The 27,590-nt window shown below is 43.8% G+C and overlaps 2 protein-coding genes across 7 annotated transcripts in view; one reads left to right on the plus strand and one right to left on the minus strand.

Moving 5' to 3' along the window:
* Positions 1 to 9,308, plus strand: part of MKRN2 (makorin ring finger protein 2) — a 30,243-nt gene extending 20,935 nt beyond the window's left edge. For both annotated transcript variants that reach the window (XM_041760537.1, XM_041760538.1), the window contains 3 exons: positions 1,583 to 1,693; positions 7,495 to 7,639; positions 7,816 to 9,308. In XM_041760537.1, coding sequence (XP_041616471.1) covers positions 1,583 to 1,693; positions 7,495 to 7,639; positions 7,816 to 7,953 — 394 coding nt within the window. In that variant the 3' untranslated portion in view covers positions 7,954 to 9,308. The remainder of the gene's footprint in view (positions 1 to 1,582; positions 1,694 to 7,494; positions 7,640 to 7,815) is intronic.
* Positions 9,215 to 27,590, minus strand: part of RAF1 (Raf-1 proto-oncogene, serine/threonine kinase) — a 79,601-nt gene continuing 61,225 nt past the window's right edge. For 3 of the 5 annotated variants that reach the window (XM_041760533.1, XM_041760532.1, XM_041760535.1), the window contains 12 exons: positions 27,227 to 27,380; positions 26,571 to 26,630; positions 24,118 to 24,145; positions 23,882 to 24,009; positions 23,392 to 23,509; positions 15,107 to 15,191; positions 14,161 to 14,337; positions 12,744 to 12,790; positions 11,158 to 11,276; positions 10,680 to 10,811; positions 10,410 to 10,544; positions 9,215 to 10,237 (listed from right to left, as the gene is read on the minus strand). In XM_041760533.1, the coding sequence (XP_041616467.1) occupies positions 10,094 to 10,237; positions 10,410 to 10,544; positions 10,680 to 10,811; positions 11,158 to 11,276; positions 12,744 to 12,790; positions 14,161 to 14,337; positions 15,107 to 15,191; positions 23,392 to 23,509; positions 23,882 to 24,009; positions 24,118 to 24,145; positions 26,571 to 26,630; positions 27,227 to 27,380 (1,327 nt within the window). In that variant the 3' untranslated portion in view covers positions 9,215 to 10,093. The remainder of the gene's footprint in view (positions 10,238 to 10,409; positions 10,545 to 10,679; positions 10,812 to 11,157; positions 11,277 to 12,743; positions 12,791 to 14,160; positions 14,338 to 15,106; positions 15,192 to 23,391; positions 23,510 to 23,881; positions 24,010 to 24,117; positions 24,146 to 26,570; positions 26,631 to 27,226; positions 27,381 to 27,590) is intronic. The other 2 variants (XM_041760534.1, XM_041760536.1) reach the window with 1 other exon arrangement.

Consider the following 27,590-nt stretch of genomic DNA (forward strand, 5'->3'; position numbering starts at 1 on the left):
AGATATCTGACGTATAACGACACAGGAGTCTTAAATTTTGCAGAGTGACGGGAAGAGCTTACTCATACTGAAGAGTTAATGTGTGCTGGGTACTGTTAGAAACTAAATCAGCTTCTAATTCTCTCAGACCCAGTGATCATTCTCATTTACAGATAAGGAAACTGCGGTAGAGTGAAGTCAAGTAATGTGCCCAGAGTCACATGTTTGTGTGGTAAAATAGCTTTATTGAGATAAAAGTGTGTAGTTCAGTGGTTTTTAGTATTTTCACAGTTGTGCAACCATTACTTCAGTCTCATTTTACATTTTTATCCTCCCAAAAAGAAACCTCTGTTTGCCTTCACTGCCCATTTCCTCCCTGCTGCTTCCAGCCCCTGGCAGCCCCTCCTCTACTTTCTGCCCTCCAGCTTTGCCTGTTTGGATGCTGATTGGAAATGGAGTCATACAGTATGTAGCCTTTCTTTGTCCAGCTTCTTTCCCTTGGCATACTACTCTCGGAGTTCACTCATCTGCCATGTGTGTGCTGGTGCCTTGTTCCTGGTCGTAGCCAAGTAACATGGCCTCGTGTAGATACCCATATTTTATTTTGTCATCAGTTGACAGGCATTTGGATTGTTTCCTTCTTTTGGTTATTGTGAATAATGCTACTGTGAATACTCATGGACAAGTTGTTGTGTGGACTGTTTTTATTTCTTTTGGGTAGATACCTAGGAGTGGGATTGTTGGGCCATACGGTAACTATTCAGGATTTTAAGGAACTACCGGGCTGCTTTCCACAGCGGCCACACCATCAACACAGGAAGGGACCAGCTGCTCCCCACACTCAGCAACTCTTGTTACTCTATTTCTGATTTTAGCCATCCAGTCAGGTGTGAAGTGGTATCTTGGATTTCCCTGCTAACTAATGATCTTGAGCATCTTTTTCTATATTTTTTGGCCATTTTGGAGAAATGGCCTACTTAAATCTTCTGCCCATTTTACAATTGGGTTTGTTTTAAAGATTTTTTTAATTTTTTAAAAAGATTTTATTTATTTGACAGAGAATAAGCACAAGCAGGGAGAGCAGCAGAGGGAGAGGGAGAAGCAGGCTCCCCGCTGAATAGGGAACCCAATGTGGGGCTTGATCCCAGAACCTTGGGATCATGACCTGAGCCAAAGGCAGACATTTAACCAACTGAGCCAACCAGGTGCCCCTAAAGATTTTATTTTTAGGTAATCACTTTACAAAAGGTGGGGCTTAAACTCACAACCCTGAGATCGGGAGTTGCTTCTTCCACTGACTGAGCCAGCCAGGTGTCCCAAATTGGGTTGTCCTCTTACTGTTGAGAAGAACATGTTTTTAGCAGTAAATAAGGTTCTACACCTAAACTAATATTATACTGTATGTTAACTAAGTGTAATTTAAATAAAACTTGAAAAAGAAAACAGTAAAGAAGATTCTTAGGTGATTATGATTGTACCTTTTGGAATTTTTGGTTAGGAAACATCTGGAGTGGTCATGTATTTGAGCAAGGAGTTTGCTGGTTCAGTGTACACAGGATTTGTAACTTCATCTCTCCCATACTAACTTTGATTGTAATTTCAGGTCTTGTCCAGAATGCCGTGTCATATCAGAGTTTGTAATTCCAAGTGTGTATTGGGTAGAAGATCAGAATAAAAAGAATGAGTTGATTGAAGCTTTCAAACAGGGAATGGGGTAAGTACTTTGACTTTAGACATGATCCCGGTGCCTGCCTGGCAGATGCATTATATTTACATACCTTTGAACCCCACAAGGTAATAATGTAATTTTTGAAATTTCAGCTTTGAGTTCTAACTAACAAATAAAATTGTAAGATATTTAAGGTGTCATGGTGATTTGATCAACATTGTGGGAGGATACTCCCATCTAGTTAATTAACACATCCATTACTCTGTGTGTGTGTGTGTGTGTGTGTAGAAAACCTTCCAAGTTCTACTCTCTTATTAGCAAATTTCAGTTTTATAAACAGTGTTAACTATAGTCACCATGTTTCACATGAGATCTTTATTCATCATATAGGTGAAAGTTTGTTTCCTTTTATCAACTTTTCCTTATTAACCCCACCTCTTGGCCTCTCCGGGAACTCCTTTTTTACTACGTGAGTTTGACTGTGTGTGTTTGGGTTTGTTTTTAGATTCCACATGTAAGTGATCTCATACAGCATTTGTTTTTCTCTGTCTGGCTTATTTCACTTAACATAATGCCCTCAAAGTCCATCCATGTTGTCACAAGTGACAAGATTTCCTTCTTTGCCAAGGCTGAATACTATTCCATTGCATGTATATTCCATATCTTCTTTATCCATTCATCTGTTGACAGACACTTGGGTCGTTTCCATGTCTTGGCTGTTATGATTAATGTTACAGCAAATATGGAAGTGTAGATATCTAACAGGCATGAAGTGTTAGCTCATTGTGGTTGTGATTTGCATTTCCATGATTTTTTGTGATGTTAAAAGCACATTGTCATGTGTCTGTTAGACATTTTGATGTCTTCTTTGGGAAAATGTCTATTTGGTTCCCCTGCCCATCTTTAGGTGGAATGTGGTGGTGGTTTTTGTTCTTTTTTTTTTTTTTTTTTTAATTTTTTTAATATATTTTTTCATGAGAGACACAGAAAGAGGCAGAGACATAGGCAGAGGGAGAAGCAGGCTCCTCACAGGGATCCCAATGGGGGCCTCAATCCCAGGACTCCAGGATCACGCCCTGGGCTAAAGGCAGACATGCGCAACCGCTGAACCACCCAGGCGTCCCTGGTTTTTGCTCTTATATGAGTTCTTTAAATATATTGGATATAACCCCCTTATCCAGATAGATGATTTGCAAATATTTTTCCCATTTAGCAGATTGCTTCTTCATTTTGTTTGGTTTCCTTTGCTGTGCAGAAACTTCTTAGTTTGATGTAGTCCCAATTGTTTATTTTTGCTTTTGTTGCCTTTGTTTTTAGTGGCAAATCCACAAAGCGTCACCAAGACCAATGTCCAGGAGCTTACCGTCTTTGTTGTCTTCTAGGGGTTTTTATGGTTTCGGGGCTTACATTCAAGTCTTCAATCAATTTTGAGCTGATTTTTGTGTATAGTATAAGATAGTGGTCCAGTTTCCCCAACATCCTTTATTGGACAGATTGTTTCTTCCTCATTCAATGTCCCTGGCTCCTTTGTCATAAATTGACCTTATCTGCGTGGGCTTATTTCTGGGCCCTCTGTTCTGTTCCACTGATATGTGTGTCTGTTTTTCTGCTAGTACTGTAATTGTTTGGATTACTATAGCTTTGTAGTACAGCTTGAAATCAGGAAATGGGCTGTCTCCAGCTTTGTTGTTTTTTCTCAGGAAAAAAACAAAAACAGCTTTGGCTGTTTGGGGTCTTTTGTGGCACTATACAAATTTTGGAGTTGTTTGTCCTATTTCTGAGAAAAATGCCTTTGGAATTTTGATAGGATTGTTTTCAATCTGGAGATTGCACTGGGGAGTGTAGACATCTTAACAGCATTCTTCCAGTCCTTGAGCATGGGATACTTACCATTTACTTATGCCTTTCATTTCTTTCATCTTGTCTTAAGCATACAAGTCAGTTTCACTTCTGCTTAATTTAGTCCTACGTATTTTATTCCTTTTCGTGCAATTATAGATGAGGTTGTTTTCTTAATTTCTCTTTCTGGTAGTTCATTGTTAGTCTATAGTGGCAACTGATTTTTTATATTTTGATCTTGTATCTTGCAACTTTACTATTATAAGGTATGGATGTAATATTTACATACATTAGAACCCAGCAGGGTAATGATGATTTTTGCCTTTGAAAGCTTATGTATTTAAGAGAAAAATAAAAGTTTTTTATATTTACTGAGATACTATTTCCAGTGCTCTTTGATTTGGTATATAATTTTACCTTCAGCCTCAAGAACTGCCTTCAGCATTTGTTGATGTGATGAAGTCTTAGTTTTCTTTTTAGCAGAAGGAGCTTTTCTTTTCATCCTTAAAGGATATTTTCATTGAATATATTGGTCAGATTGGTCCTGTTTACATCTTTGTCTCCTTTTTCAGTGAGTACAATTCTGGGTTAATAGTTTGTTTCTTTATTTTCTTTTAGTATTTTGCAAATGTTGTTCCACTATATTCTGGCCTCTAGTTTCTGAGAAGTCAGTGGTAATTCAGATTGTAATATGTCATTTTTCTGGGGTTGCTTTCAAGATTGTCTCTTTATCTTGGTTATCAGCAGTTTGCTCTTTTGCCTGGGAGTGGTTTTCTCTGAATTCATAAGATTTTATCATTTTGGCCATCAAATTTTTCTCCTGCCCTGTTTTTTCTTCTCTTGCTCCCCCACCCCCACTTTTTAAGATTTTATTTATTCATTTGACCCAGAGCACAAGGCATGGCAGAGGCAGAGAAGCAGACTCCCTGCTGAGCAGAAAGCCTGACTTGCTGCTGGTCTCCATCCCAGGACCCTGGGATCATGACCTGAGCCAAAGGCAGATGTTTAACTGACTGAGCTGCCCAGGTACTCCTCTGCTGGGACTCTTAATAACATGTACTAGACTTTTTGCTACTGCCCCACAGGCATTGGGGCCTGTTCATTTCTTTCAAATTTTTTCCACCTCACTGTTCATCTTCTCCAATAGTAGTTGAACTCCTTGTCATCTAGAAGTTCATTTCTAGGTCATGTTTTCCTGATTATTCATATGTTGAATGATTGGGATCATAGCCTAAACACTGCCAGTGTTAACCTGGATGGTAGAAATCCTGGATTCTCTTAAACAATAAAGCATTGATGTTTTTATATGCAGGTAAAAGTGTTTAAGTTCCAGGTCTTGGGCAGCAGTTCTAATCTGTTTGGTTTCTTATCCTCCGCTAAGTTGCTGTGAGCCTCTGCTGTACTGATGTCCCACTCAGCCATTGGGCTGAATTAATACATAGTATCTGGAGTCCTCCCACTCCTGCCCTTCTCTGAGCAGGATTGCTTCCTCGCTTTCCAGTGGGTGATTTCCTCCCAACTCTGTTGGTCCTTCGGGCCAGGGAGACTAGAGTTGCTCCTCTAGTTTAGACACCTGACTTCGGCTTGCTGTGGGCCAAAAGCTAGGACTCCCTTTTTGCCATCCTGTTCTTCCAGCCCTTCTGCTATTATTGTTCATTCTCCAGTGCCTTCAGGTCTTTTAAAAATTTCTGTTGCTAGTTATCTGCAGGAGGGTCAGGGCTGGTAGAAGGGTGCTTGGCAGTACTACTAAAGGATACCATATGTCACTTTCAGATTGCCTATTAATTACTAAAGGCTTAATACTTTCCTGGTTTACCAGTGTCCCTGCCCATGTGGTGTTATCTGTCCACCAGAGGGCAGGAGTGGCAAGGCAGCCGGGCCAACCTGTAGGAAGCAGCTATGCTGGAATGGTCTGGAAATTCTTGTTATTTCTGTTTAGGTCTTTCCTGGCCTTAGTTTTCATTGATGATGGTGTTATGAATTTCACACATTTAATGGGCACCTAGTAGAGGCTAGGCACCCTCAAGCTAAGCACCAGTGGGGGACATAGAGTATAGATTAGTAAGATAATTTCATGGGAAATTGCAAAATGGCAATTGTGATACATGTTTTCTGGTGACAATTCTTCATGAGAGGCCCAAGCCACATGTCACAACAGAGAGAGCACTTGGATCCCTCTGGGAGCATCAGAGAAAGCAGTATGAGAAGCTGAGCCATGAAGCATGAACAACGATCTATGTGAGAGGGAGGGATACAAATGCTGCATTTGGGGAGCAGTGCAAGTGGCCCTGGGGTTAAAAGAGGTGTGTGGAAGGATGTCCAGAGATAGACTGGAGTGAGATCTAAGGGGACAGACCAAGTGACACACTGGCACACTCCTCAGTCGTAGTGTGAAGACCAGAACCTGATGGGAAGGAGGCCAGTTAAGAAATGACTGTGGCAGGGCAGCCTGGGTGGCTCAGCGGTTTAGTGCCGCCTTCGGCCTAGGGTGTGATCCTGGAGACCCAGGATCGAGTCCCACGTCAGGCTCCCTGCATGGAGCCTGCTTCTCCCTCTGTGTTTCTGCCCCTCTCTGTCTCTCATGAATAAATAAATAAAATCTTAAAAAAAAAAAAAAAAAAAACTGGCAGCGGGGAGCAGGATATAGCATCCATGTGGCTTCAGCAGTGTGGGGACAGGAGGGATGGGGTGACTGGGAACAGGCTCTGTAAGCAGGGGTAACAATTGGATAGGAGAGCTGAGAACAAAGAGGCAGTCTGCGTGCACTAGAGGCACTAGTGGCTTTTATACCTTGGTGACCAGGTAAGGCTGGGGAAGGAGGAAGAGTTATTTGGGGGGGGGGCAGGACTAGAGAGTGATTTTTTCCAACCTGTTGGGTTTATTAAAGCCAGTGTCTAGCGACCTGGTGAGAACTGACTGCTTGAGCAGTCATTTGAAGGTCTACTCTGAGCCGCTAGGGTGGTGGGGGCCGTGGCAGGTGTGGGCCCCCAGCTAGCACCATGCTGTTTTCCTCAGTGGATGGTTGTTGGGGAGCTTTCTCTATGCTGCTCTGGGGTCTCAGAGGTCTCTGCCATCCCCTTGTCTGAGAAGACAGTCCAACACTGAAGATCTCCATCCTTATCTGCCATGGTCACGTACCCCAGCTACCCCTGATAGCAGTCTGCCCTTTCTGCTGCGCCACTTCCCTTCCTCGGCACTCCCAGATGCCCTCTTGCCCACTTGGGTGTCTCCACCATGGGATCATGTATGATCGTAGAAGTCAAATTTCATTTAAGCAAGAAATGGTAATTTTCTAGTTGGTTGTATTTTTCCTCAGGAGCAGGGGCTCTTAACATGAGCCCCTGCTCATGAGTGGAATGTGAGTGGAATGTGAGTGGAATGTGAAGATCGGTCTATAAAACACAGCAGAAAGTTAATTTTTTTACCGTGTGTTTTATTTTATCCATTTAAAAACACTGTTCCAAGAAAGGGGCCCATAGTCAACATATGGAGTTAAGAAGCCCTGCTCTAGATCTAGAAGGTGAAGACCAAAGAAAATTGGAATGAGACATGTAACTTTGGGCAGCTAATAGTCCTGGCTTTTCTGTGCCTAAATCAAGTCTCCCTCACCCCTGACATCACTGCTGGCCAAGAGGAAGGGAAATGTCCCTGGGTGGGGCTCCTGCTGCGACTTCTAGCTGAGGCTTTAGGAGCATAGAGCCCAGACAGCTGGCCCAGAGGAGCCGTCAGGCCTGTACTCCCCTGAAGGCCTTTGTGGAGGAGCACTGGGAGCTCAAAATACTGGGGTCCCTGTGCAGGTTATGTTCTGTGTGCGGCTGCCTATCACAGTGGCAGATTGGGAATCAGCGTCCCAACTTCACTGAGCCTCAACTCCTTCCCCCCCCGCCCCACCTTATTTTAAGGCTCATCTAGCTCCAGCATCGCAGGCAGGGATGGAAGGCGGCCTTGGTTCTCCGGGGCCCCAGGTTCTCCCAATATCCTTTTGACGTTTCCTTTCTGTTTTTCAGAAAAAAAGCTTGTAAATACTTTGAGCAAGGCAAGGGGACCTGCCCATTTGGAAGCAAATGCCTTTACCGCCACGCTTACCCTGACGGGCGGCTGGCAGAGCCTGAGAAGCCCCGGAAGCAGCTCAGTTCTGAGGGCACCGTGAGGGTAAGGACTCTGACATCTCGGTCAAGGACACTTACCTGGTGGCATGTCCAGGTGCTGCCCCTAGCCCCTTCTGATTGCCTGGGCAGCAGGAATGGGGCAAGCCAATGAAAAATAAACTGTCCGGCCTTCATGTCGCCATTAGTAACATCAGGCATGTTTGCTGGCTGTTTCCGCAGTTCTTTAATTCAGTGCGGCTCTGGGATTTCATCGAGAATCGAGAAAGCCAGCATGTGCCCAGCACTGAAGATGTCGACATGACAGAGCTCGGGGACCTCTTCATGCACCTCTCTGGAGTGGAGTCGTCAGAACCCTAAGGAGTAGACGGGTTCTCCTGCACCTTGGCTCTGCCGGCCGAGCATTCCCCAAGCTAGAGCGTGCAGAGCTTCCTTTACTGCAACCTGAGGTGGCGCGATGCTTGGGTTGGAGGGAGTTGTACTTACTCGGTCTCATCCCCTCTCCATTACTACAGCCGTGGGAGGAGTGAGGATATAAAATAACCCAACACATATATGGAATTGCTACTTTTATAGTTGATCTCTTTAGTGCACCCCAAGCTCCTCGAGGGGACCAGCTAACCAGCCAGTTTTGATTGATTGCTTTTAAAAGCAGCCTGGCTCCTGTCCTTCGTGAGCTTTAGCTCCCTAGAAACAGTCACCTTGTAACTGCCCTTAAAGCAGATTTTTCTTGACAACAAAGGATTCTTCACCCCTGTAAGACGATTCCTCTATAGTGGATTTCCCTCCTGTACCTAAATAGTGTGTAGTCAAAAACTGTTTCTCGAAAAGCTCTGTATAAATCAACTTAATGTGGGCACTGCACACCTTAGCATAAAACCTGTAGTGTGTTCTTGCGTCCCAAATCAGAGCAGGAGTCTTGTTGTCTGTGTGTTCAATAAACTAGTAAAAACCTTCCCTGCAAGGGTGGGGGTGCTTGGAGTAGCAGCAAGTGTAGGGCAGCGAAGCAGAGGCCTAGCCCCTCATTTCTGGTTGGTGTCGGGGGCCACATGCTCCACAGAAAGAAACATCCCTGTCACCTGTGGGCTTTCCTGGGGCTCAGGCCCCAAGGGTCATTTTACTGGGTTCGGCACACACATGCTCTTAATGTGTGGCCCCTACTCAAAGCCATGTATTCGACCTGTAAAGCTTGGCTTTGATTTGAAATTCTGTAAAAAGTTAACAGCACCCAACAAAGTTTCTTATGACCTGGTGGCAGTGCTCCTGAAAACAAGTCATCTGTCTTGTGACTTTAACTGAAGGAACATAACTTTGTGAATCAAAACAAACCCACCCCAAGCCTGAATTAATCTATTTTTATAAACAGTTATAGATACCAAATATTTTATAAACTGCATTAAAGTGTGGGTAGAAAAGGGTCTATTCTTACCTGAGTTTAGAGTGCTTGCGTAATTTTTATAGTTAAGTCTTTAGTGAGGGTGACAGCACAAAGGCTTAGATTCCTTCCCAGCAGAGGCTCTGGGCCCATTTCCTGCTGCTTGAGTTCTTGCTCCAGGAGGGATGAGCAAATGGGAGAGCTCAAGCTATGAGCTCAGTAAAAGGAAAAAACAGCCATTAAACCTACATTTAATTTATTTTATTAAAATAACATAATTGAAGAACCATCAGATAACTGTATTTTGTCCGGCGCAATAAAAACAAAATTAAAACCCAAATCATCAAGAAAACCTGTATTCCTGGCTTCCTTGCATACACAAGATGTGGCTGAAGAGAAAGGCTGGCCCAGCAACCCCGCCCCACAGGGGCAGCTCCTGGAAGACAGATTCAGCACGATGGAGGACTGCTCCCTGAGGGGGGAGACTGGGAGGGGCGGGCCACTCGCCTCTTCTGGAAAACCGTCCCACTGCGCTGGAGACCTCCAAGGAGTGTCCCCAAATTCAAGGTCCATTAGTACCAACACAGGCTCCTTCAGGCGGCCGTGGTCTCTCGACAGTCCTGTACTGGGCCGTTTGGTGTGTTATGTGCAAAACTACCTGTTTGATGCCACACCGCTATCTCTGAAGAACCGTCCTTCCCATGATAAGCCTTCCTCTGAGGGCTGATACCCACGGTCCACGTGTCCATATCAGGGCCGGTCTGTCTGCTACCTTCGTTTCCCCTCTGAGTGCTTTTCCTTGCCCTAAAAATACTCAGCCAACAGCTGGGGCCCCAGATCACATACTGCCATCTGGCAGCTATGGGTGCATCGGCTCAAGAGAACGGGGGATGCAGGAAAAGGGAGCAGGACAAACCGGCGTTTCGAATGGCTTCCTTTTCCCAGGGCCAGGAAGGGTAGAAAAGAAGGCAACATGAAGTTAAGGCCCTGTGAGTAGTCTAGAAGGTCCTTAGCAGCAGCTTCTCTGAAAATGAGCTCTCTGCCTCCATGGAAAGGGAGCAGAAAGGTGGTGCCTGCTGACTGCCCTTCCTCCCCTGGTGGCCTGAGTGCAGGTGCAAAGTCAGCTTAGAAGACAGGCAGTCTGGGGGACGTGGTCAGCGTGCAGGCGTTGATGTCCTCAGTGTGGGCCGCCCGATGCAGGGACGGCTCAGAAGCGCTCCTGTTGATCTTCGGCAGAGAGTGCTGGAGCAGTTCGATGGAAGACAGGATCTGAAATGCAGTGTCAGGAGGTGGCCTTGGTGTCATAGAGGGAGGAGCCCAAACAAAGGCCCTGCCCACCCCACCTGCACCGCCTGGCCCAGCTGGCAGGCCCACCCCTATGGTTCCTCTCATTAGGAAGTCCTATTTGAATCTGTCGCTGGGCGCCTGAGCCAAGTCTTACCTGGGGAAAAAGAGGCCTCTCTTCCTTCACCTTTTTCACACAGTCGGCTACCAGCCTCTTCATTGCTTTGGGGCAGTTCTTATATAGCTTACTGAGGTCTGGGGAGGCGTACCCTCGGCCCACCATGAAGATGATCTGGGAGGAAGGAAACAGGGCGGGGAGGAGGACAAGAGTGACAGCAGCAACTTCTAACCCTCCTGCTGCTCAAGCCGGCAGGAGGCCCAGGGGCTCCCACAGCCCGGTCCCACCGGCCAGCACCAGGGCCCATACCTGATCACGGTTATTGATGTGGGAGTAAGGGAGCTCCCCCGTCATGAGCTCATAGAGCACAATGCCGTAGGAGTAGACGTCGGACTGGAAGCTGAATGGATTATTATCCTGCATTCGGATCACCTCGGGGGCCTACGCAACAAAACGCATTCAGTCCTCACCATCTGAGCCCCACAGACATCTAGGCACCAAGCTGTCCCTCCCCCTGGGTAGGAGAGTCCTTCCCCCCTCAGGTCAGATTAACACAAGCTCAGGAAGCCTAGTCACGGGGACTCAGCACCTATGCCTCTGCATGGTTCTGATCACAGGCTTCTGGGAAACCCAAATTTGCCTCAGGCTGTCTGATGTCACGGAAGGCCTCCCTGAGGTATCTGGACTTTGGGGAAATGTCAAGGAATTCGGTAAGTTTGCACATAGACCTCCATCCAGGGCACCCCTTTTGCCCTGCACCCTGCTAGTATGAGCGTCGCCTCCTTACCATCCACAGGATAGAGCCAGTGGGTTGTTCAACCTGCTGAGAACCGCTCCAGCGTGACTTTACTGTTGCCAAACCAAAATCTCCGATTTTCACCGTTAGGCCTTCATGGAGAAATATATCTCAATGCTTGTTAAGGACTCTGGTTTCAAAAGAATGGTCAAGTTAATTTTGAAACACTTCCCAAAGGTGTTAAAGAGCACAGCATCTCTCTGTCCCCCATCAGTCCCCAGCCTTTTCTGCACCGATTTGCTTGAATTTCTAGTTTTAGAAAATGCCTCTGAAATGGTCCTTCTAGGAAGCACGCAGCAATTGTTTCAGGGCACCAGATTATTTGGCTCCAGGCAAAAATAAGGCAGTTTCCCTGCGCTGCTTCTCCCCGTTTCCATATCTAGGTGCTAGATTGCTGGCCTGACCTTCCCATAGGACCTAGGTGCCTTAAACCCCAAGATTTCTTTCTTTTTTTTTTTAAAGATTTGTTTATTCATGAGAGATATAGAGAGAGAGAAGCAGAGACACAGGCAGAGGGAGAAGCAGGCTCCATGCAGGGAGCCCGACGTGGGACTCAATCCCGGGACTCCAGGATCACGCCCTGGGCCGAAGGCAGGCGCCAAATCGCTGAGCCACCCAGGGATCCCCAAACCCCAAGATTTCTAAGAGCACGGGCTGCCATCTGCTGCACCCTGGAGCCAGGCCTGGCCTGTGATGGCTTGCTTATATTTGTTTCTGCCTGCTTTGTGCCCTCAAATGACTGAAACGTGAAGAACAAAACAGCAAGTCCCTCACTGAGCACTGCATGCTGTCCTAATAGGTACCACTTGGGGACTTCCAACCAGGACCAAACTCACCTCATTTCTGGATAAAGAAGTCAGCCAGTTTAAGGCCGACTTGGGATCTGCCAATGCCCAATACCTCCTTCAAAATCTGCGGGGTCTGCTCTCATGATGGCTTACGTGTCACTCCCAAAAATTTATCACTAAAAGGTACCCCGTGCCTCAAGACACGTTGCCCAAATAGCCACATCGTACAATCCAACTCAGAGGCTGCTGCCCTCTCACTGGCCAAGGAGCAGAGTGAGGCTATAATGCCACTCACACTCCTCTACAAGAGAAAGGCTGCAGGGGGGAGGCAGATGTTCCCAGGTTATGCTTCCTGCCCTACAGCATGAAAACTCCAGTGTTCATTCCCCTTCTATAGGAACACAGTAAGTCTCAGAAAGGTGACGGGCTGGTTCTGATAGTGACCAAAGAAACCATTTCTGTACATTCAAGAAAGACAGTTTTTAGTAGTTGCTTTGACAATCGCAACATCAGCTACCTTCTGACCAGATACACAGTATCTATGTGCTAGAAATAAAAATGGAAGACAAAAGCCCCATCCCTCTAAGATAAATTTAGTAACGAGTAGTATAATAAAACTTTCAAGTAGTATAATAAAACTTTCCAGCATGACCCAAACATGTATCTCAACTCTACTCTTGTGGAAATCTTTCGAAAGTCACTTTTTTGCTGGGATAAACTTTAAAGTCTCCCTTCTGTTTTTCTATATTTAGAACTGAGCAGTACAATGAAACAACCATCAAAGGATACTGTTGGATTTCATGTCTCTGTGGATGATGTTCTTTGCATGCAAATAGCTGTGAAGGAAAAGAAATCTATTAAAAACAGTCTGAGGGACATGGGTAGAAAGTGCTTCAAATTACAGCTAGGAAGGAAGCCACCTGAAAGCCTGTCACCTGGCGAGGAACTAAAGGTGGGGACCAGGTGGGTGCTGAAGCAGGCTAGGCCACATCGCACCTTATCTGGAGGTGAGGCCACAGTGATTTAAACATCACTTCTACTCAAAGTAATTGACAACCCAAATGTCCATCAGCTAATGAATGCATAGATGAAGGGTGGCCTACCCATATAACAGTATTGCTTGGCTAGAGAAAAGAGTGAGGTACTGACCCGTGCTACATACAGCACGGATGAGCTGCTCAACACCGTTATGCTAAATCAAGCCAGACACAAAAGACCTCATGGTTCTTTCCATCTATTTATTTAAGAGAGTGAGCAACTGGGGATGGAGGGAGGGAAACGGGGATAAACACTCCATGCTGAGCACAGAGCCTGATGCAGGGCTCAATCCCGTGACCCTGAGGTCATGACCTGAGCTAAAACCAAGAGTCAGATGCTCAACCGACTGAGCCACCCATATGCCCCAACCTCATCTTGACTAATCTTCTAAAATTAAATAGTGGGAACATCTGTACAACTCTGTGATGTACTAAAAACCACTGACTTGTACACATTTGAGGGGTGAATTTTACAATATGTGGGTTATATCCACATATTTTTGAAAAAGTAATTCTGACTAGTTATTTCTTAAAATGTGTAGTACATAAATCCCATATGAATTTTTAAGTAGAATGTGAGATTTTACATAGTACTGGCAAGCGTAGCTTTAGCTTATGCCTCCAGACATCTGGGGCTATGAGGAGTTGCCACTCGCTTTTCCACGTAAAAGGGACCTTGACACACACATACACACACCACCACCACATCACCCCATTTTGAGAAATGTGTTCAAGCAAGACTCAAAAGAGCTAAGTGTTACCTACAGCTACTAGGGATGACTTTTAAGCATTCTCCAAAAGGAAAATGAATTCTCCAAAAACATCTGCTCAGACCCTCCCGTGGAACAAGCACACCTGCTGGGGGCCATGCCTCAGAGCACACACACCTGCAGAGGGCAGTGCCACGGCTGTCCAAGTGAGCCCACACTATGCTCTTGGTGTCTGGGTAAATTCTGAGGGCAGTGGCTTGAACCTGAATCTGAGCCCCAAGGCAGGTGGCCTCAGCTTGGGTGAGGAACCTGGAGTTCTCACTCCTTTGGCCCACCCCAGAGGCTTACTTTCCAGCTGTGAAACAATAGCACAGAAACCACTTAGCCCAGGTCCCGATGTAGGGCAGGTTGATACCTGAACCCCAGACTCTCTAGTCCACAAGCCATCTATCTACTCACTCCATTCCCTGAGCAGTCTGGCGGGCGATGTCAATCAACTGGAACATCTGGAACTTAGTCTCCTGGACATGCAAGTGTTTATAGAGGCTGCTGCCTTCGCACCACTGGGTCACAATTGCCAGGTTGTCCTTCGTCATGTACCCCATGAAGAGCAGGATGTTCACGTGCCGTGTTTTGCTGGAGGAGGGAGGAGAAAAGGGACTGTGAATCTTCAGTTGCTGCAGAAGACAGATCTACTCTGCTTTCCCACTGATGCAGGATCCCGTTGTGTCCTTGACACGCCACCATTCTTATGATCTGGGTGGATGGCAAAGCAAATGCGCAAGACTGCTGATAATCGAGTTGGTGTTAAGACAAAAGGCCCTACCATTATTCACCGCAGTGCTGGCCTTTAGAGAAGACATTCTCTCCAATGAACACTACAATTCCTCCCATGGGAGCCACAGGTCCCTTCATCTGTGAAATCCATCATTATTCACCTTATTCCTACAAGTCTAAATAACAACTCAAGGACTTAAAAGCTGAAGGTTTTGAAGTCCAGAGTAAGGGAAACTGGCCATAAAAAGAACTCTTAGGAATAAATGTGAAAATAGAACCTGTTTCTCCCTATCTCAAACCAAAACCCCAAGAAGACCCTGGGCTGTTGAGTATAGTGAGCCCAGATACCTGCAGGAGTAGGAAGAGTAGGTGCTCCTCAAAGGCGGCTCTTCTAGAGGTGGGACAACCATGTAAGCTGGAAGGAAACCTCCCACTCCCTTTCCCTCCTGAGGAAGGAGTTTCAACCATAGGACTCTGCAGCAAACATTTGCTAAGCACTAGTCCCAGCCACAGGCCCACAGAGACCAGTCCACAGGTTGTGCAGCCCACTTCCTCTGGCTCACAAACCAGCACACACACCCATCCCCTGCCACTCCAGGGAGGCTAGAAAGGCCAGCTTCCTACTTACCGAAGGACAGCCACCTCGTTCCTGAAGGCCTGGAACTGCTCTGGTGTGGGGTCGACAACCTTTAGGATTTTTACCGCGACATCTCCTGCAAATTAGTTTGTAGTCAGTGCAATCAGTTGAATGACCTTACTTTGTTATTTTTCCTATACCCTAGTTTTGAAAAAGACAGAGTGAATCACTTATTCAGATAACATGTACCACACAAATGGAACAAACACGCAAATTTCTAAATTACACAAGTGGCTGAAAAAAGCCACTACCACTATCCTTTAAATACCACCACACAAGCCTTGAACAGGTTTGGTTTCAACTCCTCCTATCAAGCCTGGCCTCCCCAGCCGTGAAGTCACGTGTGACGGGTCAAACGCAGGACTGTGACAGTGTGGCGCTGGCAGGCAGGTGTGGAGTGGGCCAGCACACACTTGGTCTTCGGGGCCAGGAGACAGGCCATTTAGCAAGTAGTTGATGCCAAACTCAGCAACCACATTTTAATGAGACCTGAGGCCATGCCTTGTGCAAATTCAAAGATAATATTGAAATTAAGCTTCTTTGCCTTTAATACTACAAAGAAGTAATCCTCGTGATTCACACTGCTTGCCTACTGTGCCCTGGCACAGTGGGTGCCCTCACAGGCATTATCACCTTCAGTCCTCATAGCTGCCCTATGATGTAAATACTGTTACCCTAATTTCACAGGCAACACAGAAGCTCAGTCACGTCCAAGGTCATGCAGCCAAAAACCAGAAGTGCTAGAGCCTGGATCAGAACCCCAGTCTAACTCCAACGACTGCCCTTCTAACTTCCATACTGACAACAGATTGGACACTGTTAGCCTATTACATAGCCTTAGAAACATCCTGAGATGGATTCTACTCTACGGTGCTGATTTAGAAGCCACTTTCCGAAGTGTTTCTATGCTAAATTTATAATAGTAATTATAATAAATTACATGAAGCTCTATAAGGACCTCAAATTTTCTAGGGAAATGAATTTTACTAAAACACAGACTTCTGAGGATCAAACAAAGTAGGAGCTAGCTGATGACAACTTGGAGGTAACGGAATTCTTCCACTCATCAAACACGTCCCACTGGCAGTGCCCGCCTCTGTAGCCTCCGTGGGATCACTCCTCACTTCCCTTGAGTGCCAACTGGTAAAGAGATGGTTCTTATGACAGGTCCCAAACTGCTACCCTGGGATCTCTGGTTTTATCATCGCAAGCTAAAGTCCCCACTTAATAGCAGGAGTTCATGCAATTCACTAGCACATGGATTTACTGAGGGCCCAGGGCTGCCTCTGAAGGTGCTGCTGACTTTGGATGGAAGAGATACATGCTACGGTCAGAGCTGCCTTCTATCCAGGAAGATGGAGCTGGTAAACCATATGCCACTCCCCCAACCCCCACCCCCGCCCAAGGTTCCTGATGACTGAAGAGGAGGGTAAGAGTCTTCTGCAGAATTGCTCATTCTGGAGCAGTCTGAGCCAAGGTAGAATGCTGGGGGCAAGGGACAGAGGACAGTAGATGTGTCTGAGGGAGGACGTACAAAGGTTTTCTGAAACAAATGGGATATAAGCCAAGGGAAGGACTTAACTAAATGGGACAAACTGTTCCAAACTAGATACACCAGGAACAAAGGTAAGGTAAAGGGGATGAAAGAAACATGAGCTAGATTGGGGGAACTCTAGTTTGCGACCCGGGCCCCTGCAGACTAGGACAAAGGCCAGGGAAAAGTCTTGCCCCAAGAGCCCTGCATCTGCAGACAACATACAGGCAACAGTGAGGGGGGTAGTAGGCAAGAAACCCCAGGAAGAGGCAGTCCCGGTGGTCCAGCGGTTTAGCGCTGCCTTCAGCCCAGGGTGTGATCCTGGAGACCTGGGATCGAGTCTCATGTCAGGATCCCTGCATGGAGCCTGCTTCTCCCCTCTGTGTCTCTACCTCTCTCTCTCTCTCTCTCTCTCTGTTTCTCTCATGAATAAATAAAATCTTTAAAAAAGAAAAAAAAAAGAAAAAAAGAAACCCCAGGAAGGTGGGCTGATCTGCCATGGCAGTCAACTGAGTGGCGGGGCCAGGAGATGACAATAGTGGTGCCCCAGGCACTAGTCAGGGCTTTAAAGGGATAGGCCAGGGTGGGTAGAGGAAGGCTTGGAGAGATGCTGGATAGGCCCTCAGGAGGGGGTTGTTCCTTGGGACCTTCCTAGTTCACAAGCCTAGTTTTGCAAGGTCTCCCTCTTTTTTACAGCTCTCCCAGGGGCGCTCTCCAGTTGTCACTGAACTTGCCTTCTGTTTCACCCATTTTAGACCTGATCATAATGTAACCTCAGAGCTCAGAAGGTTCACCAGCAGCCAAAGCCCACTTATAGTGACTCACTCTGACCTTGCAGTCAGATGAACATCCTCCACCTCCAGCCTCTACTTTTTGGCACAGTGAGCAGGACTTCTTATCCCTGTTCAGAGTTCATACAGTCTATTCCATCACCAAAGCCAGTTCAAATCCTCTCATCTTTCTAAACCCTGTTACTCAAATCTGCACTATGGCTCTGCAGAAGTCTCTGCTACACCTATGCCTTCATGCAGGTCACTGGTGAGAAGACTGAACAGGGTCAAACCAAAGACAGGGCCCCTATGGCACCTACAAGGCCCCATCCTGCCTGACAGCTCACAGTGAACAGTTAAAAGAACAGATTATATGCAATTTCTGACTGAAACCCAGAGACTGTAAACTATAGCATTCCTTCACTTTCATGCAAATAGTCCAAGCACTGCATTAATAGGGATTCAATCTGCTAGGAAAAATGGATTTCAATTCCTGTAAAAAACAGTTTTGTACTGGTAGGACTGCCTCAAAGAAGAGCGAGTTCTTTGGTAACAAGCTCCCCAGTATTCTGAATTTCAGGCCAAGGCTCACCAAGACTCTTGAAGGTCTTGCACAGTCTGAGACCCACTGATATCCAAAGTCTTTAAGGAACCCTACAACTCTCCATTCCTGGACCTCACTATTAGCCTCCTTGAGGTCCTCAAACAGGTCAGGTGAGTAGCCCAATTCATAGCTCCTGTTGCTGCTTCCCTGGGTATGTGCCCACACCTGAGCATCATGCAAGTGCTACTTCCTCAGCAGAGTCCCTCCCTACTAACTTCTACCAAAAACGGTGCACAGAGCCTGCCACTCCCTACCTGCTTTCCTCCATTTTTTTTTTCCTCTTTAGCACTTATAACACAGTTTTTACTTTACTTTGCTTGGTTACTGTTCCCACCAGAATAGAAACTCCATTAAGAGAAAGAATTTTTATCTGTTTTGTTCACTGATTCACTTGTAGCCCCTATAAGAATGCTTGGTATTAGAAGAATGTTCAGGAAACACCAGATAAAGAAACGAATGAATCCTAAGGTGCAACAGTCAGCAAGGCATATTATGAACTGACAAGCTATTTTGGAGCTCTGGAGTAGGCAACGGGGACTGCTGCCGACACGCAATACTAGGGCCGGCCCCAGTTGCTCGCAGCACAGGTCAGGAGTCAGTTTCTGGCAGGGAAGCTGAGACACAGTGCCCAACAGAAGGCCCCCAAGCGTACACAATCAGGTCTGGGCCTCACACAAAGGCTGCTCTCCAACCTGCCCTGGCAGTCCTCAGGGCCAAGTACACCATTCAAGTTCACCTCTCCAGCACTCCATCCAGTAATACTGCTTATTGCTAATCTCTTCTTTTGGGTATGTTTCTAAGATGACCAGAAAATTGTCCAGTATTAACATTTCTTTTCCTTCTGGAATTATCCACACACCTTTATGGCTAGCAATCTTACAACATAAGAGGGATGGTACTTACTTCTTTTAGCAAGTAATATAATGACAGATGTAAATGGCCAGGAAACATGTTATAGAGGATAGGTAAAAACTGCAGGAAGTAGTTGCTTTTAAGATTTTTATTTATTTATGAGACATCAGAGAAAGAGACATAGGCAGAGGGAGAAGCAGGCTCCCTCAAGGAAGCCCGATGAGGGACTCAATCTCAGGACCCCAGAATCATGACCTAAGCTGAGGGCAGACACTCAACCACTGAGCCACCTAGGTGCCCCAGAAGTAGTTACTTTTCATGACACCAGAACTTCTTATTTTCCCTTGATTGTAAAGTCAGAGGCAAATGTAGTACAAATGACTAAAGACACATTCCTATGGATTATCATGTTTTTAATAAGATTTTAAGTTGATATCTCAGTCAGCTACCACTGGAGAAGAAAGATCTATTATCAGTTGGTAAATTTGGAATGTTTTACCTTTTTTTTTTAACACCCATTTCCTGTTTTAAACATTTTAAACATTTAAAACCTGTTAGGTATATCCTTGCTTCCTAGAAGAGAACAGAATGAACACCACTCTCACTCTTCTGACTGACTCAAAAGTTGTAAACCTCAGCATTAGGCTGGGATGGGGACTTAGATGTGGGTTCCACCAGGCTGGTGGCCTCAACACTAAGTGGCTCAAGACCGAGGGGTTCACTACTTTCTCCTCATGCCATCAGTCACAGTCCTGGCTACCATCAGTACTGCTGTCTGCATCCCTTGTAATGTGCTGTTTATCATTTGCAGAGGTTGGCAAATCAGATCCCAAACTTACGCTCTGTGTGTGAGCCCAAGGTCAGTTTCCTTACACCAAGTAAGTGAGCTTTAGTTCATGGATCTGAGGTCCCCATCTTGACTGCTCTGAGATTCTTTCTACTTTCACAGCTCCCAGGCAGAACCAAAATTTTGAAAAATAACAACTGTAATTTTTAAGAAACTGAATATTATATTGTATGCAGGAACCAGAAAAGCAGCAACAACACACACACACACACACATACCCCCAACACACAAAGTAGTATAGCACAAACAATCCAGAAATTATGGTTTCCCTGGACCTCTTGTTTTATTCATTTATAGACAGACCACTGGCTTGCTTTCTGAGGGGCGGACACAAAAGTCTATTGCTTCTTGCTCCTCTGACTTTCGAAACACTTAACTTAGAAGAAACTAGAATCTTAAAGGTATTAGACATGTGATCTACATTCTAACAAGTCTTTATAGAAGTAACACTATAACAAATACATCCCCTTACAACAGTCCAACAAAAGCTTACAGAATTGAGAGAAAACATAAGTTCATAGGTAGTACTGTGGCAAATATAACCAATGCTTTGAAAAATTATGAATTCCTCAAGAAGCAGCAGCTTAAAGTTAAGAGTACAACTTAATTATATCTATTGGCTTTCAGCTGATGCTTTAAAAATGTAGTATAAAAATTACTAAGTGCAGGGGAGCCTGGGTGGCTCAGCTGGTTAAGCATCTGACTCAGGTCATGACTTCAGGGTCTTGGGATCAAGCCCTATGTGAGGCTCTGCACTGAGCAGGGAGTCTGCTGGAGATTCTCTTTCCCTCTTCCTCTGCCCCTCCCCCCCTCTAAAATGTATCTTTTAAAAAAATGCTTAAGTACTCCTAATGAAAGCATCAAAAGCAATATTCACTCCTCTACCTCCTACAATGACTAATAGCCTTGTCTCAGATACAAGCACTCTATCAATAAAATTCTGTTCTTCCATGGGACTATACCAAAATAAAAGCTTTTGCAAGGCAAAAGAAACTATCCACAAAACAAAAAGAAAATCTACCGAATGGGAGAAGGTATTTGCAAATGGTTTATATGATAAGGGGTTAATATCCAAAATATATGAAGAACTCACACAACTCAACACCAAAAAGACAATCTGATTTTAAAACGGACAGAGGCTATACAGAAGCAGTTCTCCAAAGATACATAAAAGGCCAACAGATACATGAAAAGGTGCTCTATCACTAATTATCAGGGAAACGTAGATCAAAACTACAATGGAATATCACCTCACACTCGTCAGAATGGCTAGAATTAAAGACAAATAACAAGAGTTGGAAAAGATATGGAATAAAAGGAACCCTTGTGCCCTGTTTAGAGGAATGTAAATTGGTGTGGCCACTGTGGAAAACAGTACAGAAGTTCCTTAAAAGATTAAAAATAGAACTATCATAAAATCCAGTAATTATAACTACTAGGTATTTACCCAAGGACAACAAAAACACTAATTCAGAAAAGATACCTACACCCACACATTCATAGCAACATTTTTTACAATAACCAAGATATGGAAGCAACTTAAGTGTTCATCCATAGATGAGTGAAGATGTGAGATTGAGATACACACACACACACACACACACACACACACACACACACACACAGAGAGGAATATTATTCAGCCATAAAAAAAGGGGGGGTCTTGCCATTTTAAATGACATGTATGGACCGAGAAGGTATTATGCTAAGTGAAATAAATCTGAGAAAGACAAATACCACATGATTTCACTTACATGTGGCATCTAAGAAAATAAAAAGAAGTGAACAACAACAACAAAAAGGCATAATACAGAGAACTGGCAGTGCCAGAGGGGAGTAGAAGAACAGCCTAACAGGATGGATATTAAGAGGTACAAACTCCAGTTATAAAATAAATAAGCCACAGCATTGGGAATATAGTCAATAAGATCATGGTAACACTATATGGTAACAGAGAGATGATAGCTATACTTAGTGTGGTGAGCATTATGTATAGGATTGTCAAATCACTATGTTGTACACATGAAACTACACAACATTGTAGGTCAACTATACTTCAGTAGTAAAATATATAAAGATTATTTATTTATTTATTCATGAGAGACACAAGGCGGGGGGCAGAGGACAGAGACATATGGGAGAAGCAGGCTCCATGCAGGGAGCCCGATGTGGGACTCGATCCTGGGACTCCAGGATCACACCCTGAGCCTAAGTAAGGCAGAACTCAACCTCTGAAACACCCAGGCATCCCTAATTATCTATTTGGGAAATATTCTGCAATAGCATAAATTCTCTCTGACCCAGGAGGAAGGCCAGTAGTATACTGGATGCAATTTTCAAAGGAAAAGGAATCAAAAAGTCCCATGCCAGTCTCCTTAAAGAACAAGTTTATGAGATGATTAATTAAATTTGCAAACCCATATATATTAATTAACATTAAGGTACTCAGAAGGGATCCCTGGGTGGCGCAGCGGTTTGGCGCCTGCCTTTGGCCCAGGGCGCGATCCTGGAGACCCGGGATTGAATCCCACGTCGGGCTCCCGGTGCATGGAGCCTGCTTCTCCCTCTGCCTGTGTCTCTGCCTCTCTCTCTCTCTCTCTGTGTGTGACTATCATAAATAAATAAAAATTAAAAAAAAAAAAAAAAAAAACCTAAAATCAATTTAAAAAAAAAAAAAGGTACTCAGAAGACTGGAGGTGTTTCTCAGTTTTCAACACCTTGATTTTAATGCTCTGTTCATGTGATGCTCTTAACTTCTCTCAATCTCTGCCCCTGTATGTATAAAGATAAGCATGACACCATCCAAACTAGAAACACAGTATGTAGGCACTTTAGGGTTTGTTTTTTTTTTTTTTTTTGCTTCATTAAAATGTGAATTTAAAAAAATAAAAAATAAAAAAAAAATAAAATGTGAATTTAGAAGGATGCCTTTTGGGAAACGTGTAGTATTTTCAAAAAAAATATTCCCTATATTTGCTAACATCCTAAAGCCAGAGGCATTAAAAATCTGAGGAAGAAATGTTAAGTGTGTTGCCAAAATATACAAGCTATGGCCATGGATATTAAAATTGTACATTTCTTCCAAGTGACAAAATGTTTCCATTACAATAAGAACATTAACACTCCACATAGATTCAAGAATGAAGTATATGGGTTCCCTGCTTTATGGGGATTCCCCACCACCAACCCAGGGCAGGGCAAAGAAACCCTGCTTCAGGAGACTCCTGGCCTTCCTGAGCCCAGCTTTTTGACCATAGGCACGTTAGTTCCCCTCTTGGAACCTCAGTTTTCTGCATGCAAATCTCTAAGGTTCTTTCCAACTTTGTTTCTAGAATCCATGCCCGCCTCACAGCAGCAGAATCTTGCTCAACTAAGGAACCTGAAAGCATGTCCATCATGTAGCCTGTATTTAATCAGTTCCTGAAACTTGACTCTAAGGCTCAACTCTTGTTCATCAATTTCTAATTATCCTAGAAACCCTATCATATCAATTATAGCATCACTGAATCTAAAAAGAATGCTATGAAATATCACTGAGATACTAAGTTCAATCTTCAGATGCAATCAAGTGTCCCTGGAGAGCGCCACAGTGAGCTGCACCCACAGTGAATTGTATCCCCTTCTTCGCCCTCTCTGGGCCTTGTGGTAGAGGGAGTGCCCCAAACGTACCGTGCCACTTGCCCTTATACACTGTTCCAAAGGAGCCTGACCCAATCCGAGTGGAGAGCATCACTTCACTGGCTTCAATTTCCCAGTAATAGCTTGAATCTCTCTGTCCACGAGGCCTCTGAAACCAGCAGAGATCATTAACATACTCCATGGAATGGTAAAGCTCTGTTTAGTAAGGGTGTCAAAGAAAAGAGCAACCCAAATCCACCCATTCCTCCATCTTTTAAAGATGGACACTAACTGTATTTCCGATATTTTGGAAAAAAAAAAAATTTTTAGTTGTGCTCTGCCTTACAGCAAGCCAACAAATTCTCCAATGCAAGCATGCCAAAAACGGTGCTGACATTTATATCCTTCATTAAATGTTTTTTTATTAGAGCTCCCCCCCCCCATTAAAAGTATTCTCATTTCTGACCAGGTTTTTCTTAGTAAATCCTAGTAAAATCCTTAGTAAAACCTCCAAGCAGGGGATACTGTAAGCCATACTCACAATTTTGTTTTTCTCCTGGGTCCCAGATCCTGGTGCCCGCTCTCTCTGTGCTGGCACAGGGGTTTTGGGCTGTGACCAGCCGGTTGGGCTCAGATTGTTAGGGCTGCTGGACAAGGCTGAAGGTGAGGCTTAATAGACAAGACAAACAGAATCCACACGTGGATAAGCCAACAGAAGATACACAGCATAAAGAGAAAAGGCTCATTATTATTTGCTAAGTAACTTCGGACAAGTACCTGATTCACTGTGGCTTCGAATTGCATCCTGAAACAAAAAAGGAAAGCTGGTCAATTTCTGCACCAGAAAAGATGTCCTCTGGGGGAAGGAAAGGGGGTGGGGGGAGAACTTGCAGGAACAAACTAAATTATAAAAACTCTAAAATACAAAAGGTCTAATTATATACTCTAACTTTCCTTTGATTAAATTTACCAAATGTCAGTGGCCAATTATCTCCAAGATTATCATCAATTATTAGGAGAATTGATGTTAGCTTTTCATATACCACATTCTTCTGGAATGGAAACTACATTCTTTTTCTCAGAAGACAGCAATGCATATAGCAAAGTGATATTCATGCAGGAATGTTAGCAAAGTTACTATCAGCTGAGATCTTTCCAATGATTAGGGGACCTTGCTCTACTGAGGCTCAAAAACAAAAACAACCACAAACAAAAACACAACAAAACAAAACCTGGGGATTAGGTGGCAAGTTCACTCTTATTCTTCTATCTAGGAGTTCAGGGCACACTGACCAGAAGCCGGATTTGATAAGGGTAATAAGTACCATGACAACGTAACTGTATCCAAGCCTAAAATCAGGAAACACTGGAAGAACCATAAATCCCTTAGTCCAAAACCTATGTTTTATATATAAGAAAACACATATAAACAGATAAAAAGACTTGGCCAGGATCACACAGCCAGTAAGTGGCAGAACCAGAAACCATCACCCATGGACCTCAGCCCTGAGCTCATTTACCACATGGGTAAGCTCTGAAATTAGTTAAATTCTACTTAGGTGAAAAGTCAAAGGCTACCTTTAGAACTTATTAAAACTGTTTGGGTAGAGCAGTTCAAATCACAAGGCCTTCCACAGACCTAAATACTCATTTTATAAATCCTCACTTGGAATATATAAATAATTATTATATAAAACCATTTGGCCTCCTCCATATTGTCAAAAGGGTATTTTTCTGGGAACCCAACTCTTTTTTGTGTAGCCACAGGAAAGACAAGAAAACTTTTTCACCCAACTATTAATGGAATGTTTCTACTCCATTAACATTTTTACAAGATAAAAGGAATCATAAATGAAGCTACCCCTCCCCCAACCTCTGGCAGCCCCACCCAAGCAATAGAGCCTCGATGTGGGGTACCCAAACCTGACCAGTCTTTCAGAATCACTTGGAGAGGTGTTTAAGAATACAGTCTCCTCCTCCCCTCAACCAGGATTATGTATTTCTGGGACAGAAGAGGGAAGCCCAAGAATCTGATTTTAAGTAGACAGATGACTGCCAGGTGTGCAAAACACTGGCCAAAAGTAACCTGAACTTCAAAAGAATATTCACCAGCTAAAGCTTTATTATTCATCTAACCTACTTTTTTGTTTTTAGTCAAAGAATGGCACAATATATTTTTACTGACCAGAATCATATTCCCATGCACTAGATTTTTTTTTAATGTCACAGTAATTTTCTTCCCTGTATCCATTATATACCTCATATTTTATTTTGTGCTAATTTCTACCGCTGGATTTATCCAAAAGGAAATTTTCAAACATCTTGGAATCTAAATATTAAAGAGAACTACAAATGGTTTAAATAAAGAATGTATACTTTAAAAAGCCTGAATCATGTGATTTAAAAAAAGGAATCAAAATTTGCTCTGCCTCTGATGTATAGAGAGAATTAACACAATAATGCTATTTTTTAACAAAAATTCAAGAATTTTCACTTTTAATGTTCCCTCAAAGTATTAGAGTGTTTACACAGAAATCATTGTTATAACAGAAGTCACTAGTATATCATTTTATTATTGGGGCTAATCGTGATAGAATAGAAATAACAAAATTCATAGCTTGCTTACACACGATCTCCTCACAATAATCTTGTGATATTCAAAGTGCCCTCCAAATGGGCCAGTTCAGGCCCCACATTCAGAAGCCAACATTTTTATTGAGACCCTGCCACTTCTGAGCTGTAGGACAAGCATATGGAAAGTAATTCAAGGTCTGAGTTAGGTACAGTTGTACCCAAAGTGGCAGGTGTCCCTGAGGTTTTTCAAGGAACAATTCATAATGCAGAGAGAACACACTAGTCTCTGATATGCTTTTAGCAAAAGATTTTTCAGGGCGTATCAACCAAATGGACACACCTGGTTTCTAAATGAGGTATAAATATAATAGTGATGCTCTGAGCATCAACTAAATAAATCTAGCATTAGTCTTTAGCTGTCATTTTTTTTTATTTTAATGCACTTGGCCTCATTTCACCTGTCAGCAATCCCACATACAAAAAAACCCCAAAAATTCCTATATATTCTATTGTCAAAAAAGAAACAGGAAAACAAGTTTGGCAAGAAATATAAAATTTAACTTAGTGACTGCTTCAATTTTGATAGGCTACTGTCTGACAGTCTTAGCAATCCTGTTAATTTACGAGAAAGCAAAGGCATGAAGAAGAATACCTACTCTTCCCCTCAAACAAAATCGTCTGGACCACGCCCTGGGAGAAGCATTCAGGCTGTTATTCTAGTCCAAAGCAATGAGAAATAAAGAAGAATAAAGAACAAAGGAAGTATTTTAAGTGTATTCAGTTGTTATTAAAGATGAATTAGAAAGCAAACCAAACAAATAGAACACACCAAAAAGCCAAGAAAAGAAAAAGCAGTTTGAAAACACTAGCTTTGGAGACTTTTACATCTCCCTAAATAACTGGTTTAGTAATCCAATGACTCCGCCCTTTTAAATAAAGAGTCTCTCACAGAGCTTGTAGTTGTCTATCACTATTATTTTCCTTCCCACATCAAAATGAAACTACTCTTTATATAGCTAACTCACTAGTTCACTCAAGTCCTATTCAAATCTCAAATGGAAAGAATGAGTCCAAATGTTAACATTTCTTCAGCAAGTCTTAGTTTTCCACTTGAATGATATATACCTCACAATTGGATTATTTAGCCTGTCTACATAAGTAGTGGTTAAAAGATAAATTCACAAAGCCCAGGGTCCTGAGAAAGTACAGCTACATTCTTTATCAGGTTTGAAACCCAAAACTCTGACAAAACAGTCAACCCCACCTCAATAACCAATTGATACTCCTCACCACCCGCAAGGGGCCCCATTACCTCGATCATCCTGCTATCCACAGGCAGAGTAGTGCTGACCATGTGGACATTAGGTGTGGATGTCGACCTCTGCCTCTGGGAGAGGGAACCTTCAGAGGAGGGGCTGGAGGAGTTGAATGTGAAGGCATGGGGTGTGGAGTATCTGTGCTGGGAACTAGATGAGGAGAAAGAAAACTCCGTGAATGACACTCTGGCCTCCCCATTGGTAAAGTCTTTCAGCTACTTACTTCAGTAAGACACTCAGGGGCAAATTCTACTTGTACTAAAACCTTGGACAAAATGTTCCTTTCTTTCAACAGGCACCATTTAAAATTTTCTTATATCTAGGTGCTTTTGCATGCCATTTTTTGTTTTGCTTTTTAAA

The sequence above is a fragment of the Vulpes lagopus genome, chromosome 7, assembly GCF_018345385.1.
Source record: "Vulpes lagopus strain Blue_001 chromosome 7, ASM1834538v1, whole genome shotgun sequence".
NCBI lineage: Eukaryota > Metazoa > Chordata > Mammalia > Carnivora > Canidae > Vulpes > Vulpes lagopus.